This window comes from Schistosoma mansoni, chromosome 1 (genome assembly GCF_000237925.1).
Source record: "Schistosoma mansoni strain Puerto Rico chromosome 1, complete genome".
Classification (NCBI taxonomy): Eukaryota; Metazoa; Platyhelminthes; class Trematoda; order Strigeidida; family Schistosomatidae; genus Schistosoma; species Schistosoma mansoni.
This window is the reverse complement of record NC_031495.1, coordinates 1,787,959-1,800,527: the sequence shown is the minus strand read 5'-3', so window position 1 is coordinate 1,800,527 and position 12,569 is coordinate 1,787,959. Positions and strand designations below refer to the sequence as shown.

The 12,569-nt window shown below is 33.8% G+C and overlaps 1 protein-coding gene across 1 annotated transcript in view; it reads right to left on the bottom strand.

Annotated features, from left to right (window-relative positions):
• Smp_130920 (mctp-related) overlaps positions 1–12,569 on the bottom strand; it is a gene marked incomplete at both ends in the record, with an annotated part of 32,944 nt that continues 20,375 nt past the window's right edge. Inside the window, 4 exons of the mRNA XM_018792949.1 lie at positions 1–129; positions 4,676–4,775; positions 5,564–5,705; positions 11,132–11,385. Of these exons, the coding sequence (XP_018647510.1) occupies positions 1–129; positions 4,676–4,775; positions 5,564–5,705; positions 11,132–11,385 (625 nt within the window). The remainder of the gene's footprint in view (positions 130–4,675; positions 4,776–5,563; positions 5,706–11,131; positions 11,386–12,569) is intronic.

Below are 12,569 nucleotides of genomic sequence, written 5' to 3'. Positions count from 1 at the left end.
TTAATCATTGATCAATAAGTAGCTTACAGGATTGAAAATAATAATGGTTTGTAGTAGAATAGAACCTTTAGCTAATGTTGTCAATGATTTATCTTTTAATGCATACCATTTCTGTCGACGATTAACAAGCTGTAAAAACCAAGACAAAGAATATCAAAAAGCGGGATAAAATAAAATTTAAAATTTAAGAAAATGACTTCAGATATAATGTTGTTTTATAATTATATAAGGTTGAATTGATAATATTACTCCACAAACATATGTTTATTAAATCATGAAAATTGTCTGATGACATAACTCCCCCTGTAGATCTTCTAGAGTTGCTGCCGGCGCCAAGCTTGGGTAGAGAAGGAGGGTCGGCAACCCCATCCCGTAGAAAAAAAACCTTACTAAAAAACGCTAACCAGATTAAACAAATTAAACCATTTAAACTCTGACTCGGGAGTTGAAGGAAGAATTAGGACGCCTCATAGTGAAAGCTATGGTTCTTCGGAAGCCACGAGGATGATTACCCTTCTAACAACAAGAGCAATAATTAATATAGATACATGAAAGGCTTGGATAATGTGGCAGACCAGGAGAATCAACCAAATAGCTGTGAAAATAAGGAGATAAAAACTTGGTGGTGCTAGGAATCACTGAGACACATTGGACACAAACTGGACAGAAAAAGATCGATTCGGGAGAGATACTGTTGCACTCGGGTGATGAAGAAGAAAATGCTGCACACACTCGGGGTGTTCCTCTGATGCCATCCAAAGAAGTATGTTAAGCATTTGTAGGATGGGAATTTCATGGATCCGGGATCATCAAAGCATTCTTCAAAACAAAAAATGAAGGAATCACAATGAGTGTTATCCAATGTTAAGCACTCACCAACGATGACAACAATGATGATGAAGGTCAGTATTACAAGAGGCTCCAGTTAATCTTAGATAAGTGCACAGGAAAGGACTTGAAAATCCTGTTGGGAGACCTAATCGTCAAAGTCGGAATGGACAACACCGGATATGAAGATATCAAGGGAAGACATGGACTGACTGGGAGAAAGGAACAAGAATAGTGACAGATTTGCAAATCTATGGGGATTCAACGAAACGATTTAGGTGGCACAATATTTCCACATAAACGCTTACACAAAGCTATATGGATCTCACCGGACCACACCACAGAGAACCACCAGATAGATCATATTTGCATCAGTAAAAAATTCACAAGGTCAATGGAAGATGTGAGAACCAGGAGAGGTGCTGACATAGCTACAGATCACCACCTGGTCGTCGTCAAGATGAAACTGAAGCTAAAGAAGCATTGAACAACTGGACAAACAGCATTACAAAGGTTCAATACAGCCTTCGACATACGAACAAGCTCAACCAATTCAAGATAACTCTCAATAACAGGTTCCAAGCCTTACGAGATCTACTCAAAGAATAAGAACCTACGATAGAGGACAACTGGAAAGGGATGAAAAAAGCATTAACTCCAACGTGTCAGGAGGTTTGGTTCTGGGTCGCAAGAAGCATCATCATAAGGAATGGATCTCGATCGGAACCCTGGACAAGATTCAAGAAAGGAAGAACAAGAAGACAGCAATTAACAACAGTCGAACACGAGCAAAGAAAGTCGAGGCACAAGCTGAGTACACAAAAGCAAACAAGCAAGTGAAGAAGAGCATTAAAGATGACGAACAGAAATACATGGAAGGACTAGCAACGATTATGGAAAATGCTGCAAGGGAAGGGAATAGGAAACAACTACAACTGCAACGAAGAAACTAGTAGTGAGATATAGTAAACCAGAGAAACCGGTCAAGGACAAAGAAGGGAAGACAATCACGGAGATTCAAGAACAGAGAAAAAGATGGGCAGATTACTTCGAGGGACTGCTGAATAGACCAGCTCCATTGAATCCATCGGACATCGAGGCAGCACACACAGACCTTCCTACACATGTCACTCCACCAACGATCAATGAAATCAAGATGGTCAGCAGACAAATCAAGAGTAGGAAAGCGGAAGGATCTGACAATATACCAGATGAAGCACTGAAATCAGACATAGAAGCAACTGCAAAGATTGACCATCTTCTATTCAGGAAGATTTGGGGGAAGAACAAGTGACAACAGACTCGAAAGTAGGATATCTCATCAAGATACAAATGAAAGGAGATCTGGGCAAGTGTGAGAACTCAACTACAGAGGCACTACAATACCATCGTTACCGGGAAAATTTCTCAACAGAGTGTTGCTGAACCGGATGAAAAATTCGGTAGACGTCCAGCTTCGTCATCAACAGGCTGGATTCCATAAGGATCAGTCATGTACAAACGAGATTGCGACACTACGAATCATTGTTGAGTGATTAATTCTTCTGATGGTCGACTGGATTATGAAAACGTTGACATCTTAGTAGAATTGGAAGTAGACATGAAAAGGATGAATAGCAACTCGGAAGAACTGGAAAGGATTGCCCTGAATAGGGTTGGATGGAGAATGCTGGTGGGCTGCTAAAACTCCTTCACGAGTGGTAATAGGTGTAAGTAAGTACGTCTGATCACATAATTATTATTTTCTTCTCCTTTTTATTCGATCGTCATCCATTAAAGAAACATTTCTAATGTTAAAGAGAAATATGAATTTACTTAATAGTTGATTATAGAGATTAAATTTATGTTATTAGTTGAATGGACTTTTTATTTACGAAGGATATTGGTTAACATTTGAAGACATCTCTGTGAGTGAAATGCATTCAGTAAAGGCTTTAACAGTGTGAATTGGAATTTTTATGATTTTACTGTTAAGTTTAAAATTGAATATTCTACCTATCAAGACTTCGTATTGATCAATTTAAAATACCAAAGTGTTCAGTTGATATGCTCAGAAGGCTCCTCATGTAATCAAATGAAGAGAAGCAGTTAAAGTCTCTTTGATTCCAGAAAATTTAACGCATTATTTTATCGTCGTATTGTTTAAGAAACAGGGTACCTATCAGAATAGGGTTGTGAAGATTGTTAAGTTTCATTGAAATCGTGAACTGATTAATATTACACCACCACTGAAAACTTGAAAGTACTAGATAGTTTATTCGTTCCAGTATGGGACACCTTAGCAGTATGCACCCACAATTCCGCACGCGGTAATCAAGCCCAGGACCCTCAATCTCATGTGCGAACGTTTAAACTGTTGCAGAGGCTGCTGCTACACTAATTGTCTTCATCTTCATTCGTTAGTGTGTATGGGATAGAAGATCTAGGTCATTTGTGAAGTCCAAATTGTCCAGTTGCATCCAACCTGTCCATTGTATTCCGTGCTTCCCCTTCGATGTTGAGGTCTTCATAATCCAGTCAACCACCAGAAGAAAGAGAAAGGAGGAGGGTAAGTGTTATGTCTGAAGCGGTTTCGAATTCACTTAGCGAACGGAACAAAGACTTGTGACCAGAGACCAATAAGCTAGATATTCTGACGCGTCTGAGACCCAGCTAACTAGAGTAAGAATTCCAAGTTGGAAGTGGAGGAAGATATATTCCGTAAGCAGCCAGAAGCACAGCAATCCCAACAAGAAGAAATCAAACGTATATATAGAGCATAAGGTTGTCCTTGGGAAGCATTACAAAATAGCACACTAAAAGATACAACGGACCAATAGCGTTTAAGATATTTTCCAAGTGGGAAATACGACTCAAAGGTGAAAGGAGCGTCTTTGGCGCGAAAACAAAGAAATTCAAAATTTCAAAATAAAATCACAAAAGTAAGACATTTATCAAGTGAGTTCTGGGGATTTAATATCCCCAGCCTTGTCTGACCACGATGCTCAGTTGAAATGCGTCTGTCAGCTGTCCTCCTACACATTGCAGTGTAGTCCGTCGTATGAATTCTGAATGATATTGATAATCTAACCTGGTTCACAAAAGCAGTTCCTTTGAATCGTAGATATCTGAATGATAAGCTTTCTCATTGAGCTTTCTCACATCAGTTTCCAGCTATAAAATTACTTCAAGCATTGGCTGTTATATAGTCTAACTTCATTCATATTGATGCTATTTTCATTATTATTATTATTATTATTATTATTATTATTTTGGTTTTAGATACAATTTGATTGAGAATTTTTAAACAACTAAAGACTAATTAATATTATCATATCCACCATTATTGTAATAACACTTCAAAGTGACTAATGTTCGGACTGTGCATCAATAAAATCCAACTCATTTGTTGTATGTATATGATGAAAAATTTGGTTCTAGTTAATTTTATGTTTAATTGATAAGCTAATTAAATGAAAAGACTTTTTGTTTTCTATATTCATAGATTTTACCACAGATACTTTCATATCCGATTATTCTTTGAAATGTTCAATTGAATAATTCAATAAAAAATCACACTACTAAAGTGTAGTTATAATATTAGTAGGAATTCTTCAAAATTAACAAATTCTGTATACAAATGAATCATTCATTGAATAAATACAAACAACTATATTATTTAATGAGCAAAGATGAATAGTGGCTAGCAGTGGAATCCAGTTTGGCGCGCGTTTCGTCCTATTTGGGACTCGTCAGCTGGATGCACCTGCATCTCAAAGTTGATGTTCACTCGATTGAATAATATTATGTAAAAGATGAAAATAAAAAAAGTTAATAGAATATACTTTTGAAAGCTAATTTAACTTACTTGTATAAGTGGAAATGAAATACATCCTGTCAATTCAGATGATTCTTTACCTTCTTCATAGATATATACTTCCAAGACAGAATACATATCTTCAATTGGACTTGAATTTTTAAAAAAAAAAACACAACAGTAAAGGTAAACAATTGAAGTTAAGACTAATTGATTTTGTATCCATTTGATTTTAATTATAAAATTAGATAAAGATTTTAAACTGATTTTGATGAATAAAGAATTCTGTAATTCTATTTCTTAATATTAATTCCATTTTTTATTTCAATATAATAATCTCGCGAGTGCGGGATCGTGGATGCGTACTGCTGAGGAGTCCCATAATAGAACGAAACGGCCGTCCAGTACTTTCAGGTTTTCCATGGTGGTCTAGCTTCAATTGACTCACGCTTTCAACTATGAATATAATAAGTGATTATTTGATTTTAGTACAATAATTTTTGTTAGTATATTCGTAATCTATTTTTAATCTGATACTTATTCAATGTTTTTTTTTGCATTAAAGTAATATGAACTCTATTTAGCATGAAATGTAACATTCATTTTTACACTATTTCTGTTCATTTTCCATACATCTGATACCTGTTGAATAATCCATCAAATATGTGTACAAATCAATGTATAAATAAATTTATTTCTGATTAAGGATGAGGTGTTTTAGAAGGGTCAATAAATCATCGGTTTGAAAATATACTAAAGGTTGAACGTTGAGTATTGGAAAGAATATTTACTCTTCTTATTATATTAGAAAATGTATCAAATTTCATTTTAGCTTTTGACAATGATAATAGTAATAATAATGATTGTAAGAATTATTATGAATAATATGACGTGAACAAGTAGAAAGATGTAAATGCAAAGTCACTGACGTATGCTTACAATACAAATGCCTGATTCCATACAGGATTAGCATTCTTCTGTGCTGTGAATGTTCGTACAACTCGATTAACAAGTCTTATTTCACAGAAAACATTAGATTTTCCACTCCGATCTTTTGCTGGCAAATTAGACGCTCTATTTACTGTAGATAAGAAACAAAAAATAAATTTTAAATCCCTTAATCGTAAATACTATAAAGAATTAAATATTTTGGTATTGGTTAACACCCTAGGATGTATATAACGAGAACATGGCATTGGTCCACAATGTCATTGACAATTTGGCTAAGCCATATTGGTAGGTGCAGGCTGCACGATATTAGTGTCCAATGGCTAAATACTGTGAGCAACATAGCTCAGAATTATTCTCATTGACGTGGGTGCATTCACGTTTTATATTTCCTCAGGCATTGGAAATTCAAAGTATATTATAATCTTGTGATTCCAGGAATCCATATTTATTTAAAATGACATGCGTTCTATACCTAATCTTTATTATTACTATTATTAATATTATTATTGTTACTAGGACTTGTCTTGACAATTTTATCTCGCCATGTCAATGTAGTATGGCAACTTGAGCCAATGCACATATGTGCTATGTTATGCGTGATTAACTGATTGACTGGTAATGTGATTGAATGTGTAACTATAATTGTTATTTAGGTATGCATAATTTAATAGCCTATTTAAATATTTCACTGTCAAAAAAATGAGAAGTTTTTCTTGTACTACTGTTTCAGTAGAGTCGATAGAAATCGTTTGTTTTTGAGATACGTAGTTATAGCTTAAATAATACTCATTTACACTGCTAGCCATGATCTATCTCTGCTTAAAACATTTGAATAAACATTAAGAGATGAGAAGAATTGGACATCTGTTTTTTTTAAGTTATTCAAAACCATAGTCTCCAACGGAATTTAATCTGTGAATTTTCTCGTTTTTTCGATGAATGTATTATACGTGATTTGGGCATTAAGAGTAAAACACCTTCTAGTTTAATGACTTGATCTGACTAGTTTTATATTGTAAACTTCCTTTTATATTCTTCTTCAGTATAAATCTCAACTTATTAAAATTACTTTACTAAGACAATTGAAGGCTTTAAGTTCAGCCTTATTAAATAGGCTTTAAACTAAACTAATTAAATGTTTTATACTTTTATCAGTATCTAACAACCTGAATTCACGGAAATACTACTATTAGTATGGACTCTAGTTAACCTGGATGTCATGGATTCGAACCACGGTAGGGTCATAGATGTTCACTGTCGAGGAGTCCAGTACAAAGTATAAACAGCCGTCCAGGGATTTCTGGTTTTCAGTGGGTTTTTTTAAATTAATGGCAGCCTGTGATGTAAACTATAAAAGTATTACTGTTTTTAAAGGGTTTTCTGTACTCATATGTTCTGTTTACAAGACTTCATTTCTAATTTTTTAACAAGCAATCTAAATCATTGTAGAATTATATGTTCAAAATGTCAATCTTTATGTGTGACGTCAACACAGTTATAGTGACTCAAATTCTTGATACTGAAAAGTCGATACTGTTGTAGTATTACGGATGTTGTATTATAACAAAAAGTATTGCAGACAATTACTTTACTTTATCATGGTTACAATAATTATTATAATACCATTCATTTAAAAAGTATTAAAAAGTATAAAAGATCATACAATCATTAATTTCTAGAAATGAATAGTCGATTTAAGCAAAATAAACACTATAAGTATATAAAGATAATGGCTAGCAGTGGAATCAAGGACGCACGTTTCGTCCCATTTGGGACTCGTCAGCTGGATGCACCTGCATCTGAGAGTTGATGTTCACATTTTATCAGTTCAAAAATTCATTTAAATTGTTATCTTCAACACTGGTTCTTCTAAAGTTTCAACCAGATTTGTTTGCGACCTCTAATCAGTTATAAGTCTATAGAGTAAGTGTGTGAATGATAGGTAAATAGGTCAACAATACATTTACTCCAGTATCAATCTATGTTTTTTAATTAGATGTGATATTAAAACCTAGCTTAGATTGTTCATAATGAAACTCCCAACTCACCATACATATATTGCATATATTATTAACAAATAGAAGAAAGGGGGTCCCGACTAAATAATTTTACATCTCTTATTCAAATGATAGAACGATAAAACATTTGATGACCAGATCGAAATTAAAGTCCATTTAACATGTATGTATCTATAACTTGATTAACAACCATTGTAACAACGTTTTACTTAATGTCTAAATATCTGCATTATAGGACTTGTTTAACTCGGTTAAACGTCAGTTTATGTTTAGAATGTAATTAACTGTAGATCACTTTACTGGAGTTTGGCTAATGGAGGTTTCGTACTTTTTCTTTCTTCTAGATACATCTTCTAGATTCGTTTTTCACTAAAAGATTCGCTGATAAAATACCTATCAATCACCCTGAACCTGACATCATACAACCTTATTTCAATATCGCTGTTTGGTAACACTGATAAAATCGTATTACATTAGTTAAAATGTTACAATGAATATTATTTGTACTTTTATATACATTACTTTTAAGCAATTACAATTACCACTTACCAACAACATGTAACCAGCCGACATCCGACCATTTTCGAAGTGTATTTCTGACTTTCTATAATGATGATTATCATGTATTTTGGAAAATAAGAATAATTGTATTAAGTTATGAAATACATATGACTAGGTATATAACTTTGAAGAAAAAGTGTGTTTAAGTAAACAGAATAAGAATTTATCATATTTGATGTTGATGGATAATTCTCATTTGAACATTAAAAACTAAAAACACAAAGTTCAGCGAAGGGATCTCTTTTCAACGAATTTATTATCAAGCTATACAATCGTGTATATATGAAAAAAATGGTTTTGTTTAAGCACTAATTCCGTAAGGAAATGTGAACACGAATAACCAAGATGACGTAATAGAAAGATTATAATACTAGATTACGTAATAAGAGCGATAACAACAGATTTAGTGAATATAATAAGATGATTAAAATGAATAAAGTGTGGTAGGTCCTGGGTTCGAATCTCGCGAGTGCGGGATCGTGGATGCGTACTGCTGAGGAGTCCCATAATAGAACGAAACGGCCGTCCAGTACTTTCAGGTTTTCCATGGTGGTCTAGCTTCAATTAACTCATGATTTCAACTATGAAAGTGTTTTCGTTACAGTCATTAATGGTCATAGAGGTGTAAAAATAAGTAAGGTGATATGATGAGTATTCATGAACAAAGTAATGAGAATATAAGAAATAAGTAAAGGGGAATGCAGCAATAATAATAACGATGACAATAATAATAATGATAATAATATCAATATAATAATAATATTAAATAAGGCCACGGTAATGATAATAATGAGACGTATTTCTTTTGTACGCTCATGGATGGTAAGAGCTTCGGCTATTTTTAAGAGTTGGATGGGTAGAAATCTAGGTAGATTTGAACGAATCATATAAACAACCTTAAAATCAAACTGTGGATCTGTAGAATGATTACAGTCGATTAAGTGTTTAAGTACAGAACTCCTAACTGCTCTCTTTTCAACCTTGTAGAACCAAACTGGGATATGTTCTCGTATCCGAGTTGAAAGCGAGCGCTGGCTACGGCCGATGTACCTTGCTCCACAAGAGCAGGTGAACTGGTAGATGCACATGGAGGTGACCAGACGCGGAAGCTTATCTTTGATGGATACAGAAAATAAGCTCCTACTAGTGAAGGTTATTCGCAATTTAGCCACATTAAATGTTCTTTTAATCGTTGTTCTTAGACGAATTTTGATTAGATCTGATGTTCGATCACCTATAAATTCCAGACTTATATAAAGGTTTTTCTTTGGGACGGAACAACTAGGTTTCCTGTCGAAACTACTTCTATTCATATTCTTCTCTATGAAACGGTCTGGGTAGCCATTTTTCGTCAAGGTTTTCTTGAAGAATGCGAGTTCTTCGTTAATGCATTCCGTACTGCATGTCTGATGTATTCGATATCTTAAAGAATGAATGAGGTTTCTCTTTCTACTTAACGGAACCCAGCTATAGAAGTTGGTTAGCTGGCCATTCCACGTTTGTTTTTTAAAGATGGATCTTTTTAACAAACCATTACTTCTTCTCATCATACGTACATCGAGAAAAGTGATTGATTGGTCTCGCTCCCTTTCTAAGGTGAAGTTTATGAAAGGGCGGCATGAGTTGAAGGTGTGTAAGATATCCCGTGAAACAATATTATAGTCACAAACGACAAATGTGTCGTCCATGTATCCTGAGTACAGGTGAAATCGATTGATCATTGAACTGAGTTGGTCGTTTTCTAGTTTTTCCATGAAACAGTTTGCTAGAATTAGACCTAATGGAGACCCCAATGTGATCCCATCTCTTTGTCTACATATTTCACTGTTGAAACTTAACTGGACATTAAAGGTACTATTTATAACTTTCTTCTTATTTAGAGTTAACGTATCTGGAAAATTTAAAATGTGACCGGGTAGAAAGAGAAGATAGACATACCTCATATGTGCCGTTTATATAATTGACTTATTTCATTCTGTTAAAGATTATTCAATTACATATTTTTATCAATCTACTATTAGTTGTCGATATCTGTTTCGTGCAATCGTACAGCTATCCGTGGTTATATGTTTTGGTTGTACAGTAAGATATAATAGTGACAATAATATAATATAGTTAGCTAGAATGTCGGTAAATAATTTATGGTTTGTATGACTAAATCTCAAGTAAATGCCAGTCAAATGATCATGAGCCAATTAACAGTATAATCCACGAACAATCCATACTAATGTCAATCATGTGCTCACAGGTGACTAACTTTGAAAAAATTTCCTAATGTTCTTGTAAAGAATAATAACATGGGGAGTTCAACTATCTCAAGTGTAAGACAGTTATCACAGATGACAATTAATAGTATTTGTTCAGTTTCTCGTATTCGCTAAAGTTGGAAATTTGAAAAAGCGGATGTCAGGTCAGATGTCCATAAATAGCACTTTTGTCACAAAACATAAATGTCCTAAGTTAAATTTCTGGTGGGACGCGTATTGGGACTACTGATGTGAACCATACCATGACAAAATAACTATCTAGTGCTCTCTGATATCCAACAGTTGTTTAGCCCAGTTAATTTCATGATAGAAACTACAAAATGTATTATTCGCTAATAAATGTGTAATTCCAAGTTGTCCATGATTTAAGGTAGTTAAGTAATGTCTTGAAGCCTCTAGGTTAGCCATATATAAGCGTAATCGAGCTAAGGTGAGTAGATGGATTGTTGACCTACTCAAGGTCAATCCTCATGTATCCCTGTCTAAGTTGTTTGTAGATCTATTATGTACATATAAATTATGAGTCCTTTGATCCAGATTTTTCCAATACAATTTCCTACGTCACCGTTATATTCCCTCTTTTTGGTCTGCTTGCAATTGGTCAATAATTAGTAGTGCTCACGGTAACTGAAATGGACTCCATACTACACCATAACAGGGGAATAATTAACATTATATTCACATTATTTAAACTGTTGTATAAGAGTAACTTGCATAATATTCAGCTACTTGATCTAATGTGGTTTTCGAAACAGATTCTTTTGATAAATCACCATAAATTGAATCAGTTTCTAATTTCAACTGATCTGATGAAAATGTTCTAGGAATAGTGGAATTGGAAATTGGAGATAATCCGGTCATTGTAGCTAAAATATGTATTTCACCATGACCTCGACCATCCTGATTATTCAATTTGAAACATGTTGTCCAATCTAGGACAATTTTTGAAAAATCTAAATAAAATCTGAATTCACATTAAAAAAAGTGAAATGACAATAATTGAAGAAGAATAAAATGTTCGGTGTAGTTAAATAGATAAACTCGATTAATTTTAAGTACGAAATGAGGTTAGTTGTAAAAATGAATTATAAGATTTCATTTTAGTATTCTAAGGTTTAGAGGCTTATCACGATACCTCAAGGTCCCAAGTCTAATCTTCGCTGGTATAATAGGTGCGCAGTGCCGAAGCATCCAATACCAAGATTGTCTACTGCTGTCTGATGCTTTTCTGATTCTCAATAGCACCTCAACCTATATCAATCCGTGAAGGATATCAATTACGAATCACTTTGATAAATTTAAACTCGTTAAATTGGATATTTTACCTATGGAATTTCCATTGTTATACTGCAAAGAATGATTTCAAAAAAATTCGAATTTAAAATAATGGGAAATTTAGCATAAATAACTTCAAATCCGACTATTTATTCCCAATGTTTATTTTATCACTATTTAGGAATGTGTTTTAATTCATTTTCCATGACTGAACACCTGATCTTGCATCAACCCGTAATTCACTCTTATTGTGTAACTGTGGTGTATGCTACCTATGTATGTCGGCATAAATACTGTATAACACCGATCAGAAGTGGAATGTCTGTCAAAAAAAGTTTGAGAAGAATGAACTGAAGAAAACAGAAAATGAAACATCAATAAATTTGGAACTGAAAGAATCATGAGGGATGTGAAGGACATTGCATGGAAGATTCGCAAATGAAGTACCTAATGTATGTTTTTCACATTTTATCGAAAAACTCTGCAATTTTGTACTAACCTATGAATTCGTTTTACCACCTGACTTCTCGTTCATTACATAACAAATTTTCGTTATAACCAACTGTGTAAGTTTGTTGTCACCTAGTTTATTTGTTTGAGTGTCAGAATTTTAAAATCTTCCTCGTATTCGTGATGTTTTCTAATTATAAAGCCATCACCATTCTTTATGGCTTAATTTAACGGTCAGTTAGTGTTTGTGTAGACAATAACGAAGACAAAAACATTTATTCCAATGAAACATTTTAAACGACATAGACAGATTACTTTATAGTTAGTTCAGTGAAAAATTAAGAAATTTGTTTAATTGAAAAAACAACTTTCATCATGGATTGACATCAGCTGTTCTTAGTCTTTTAATAGCTCTTCAGTGAT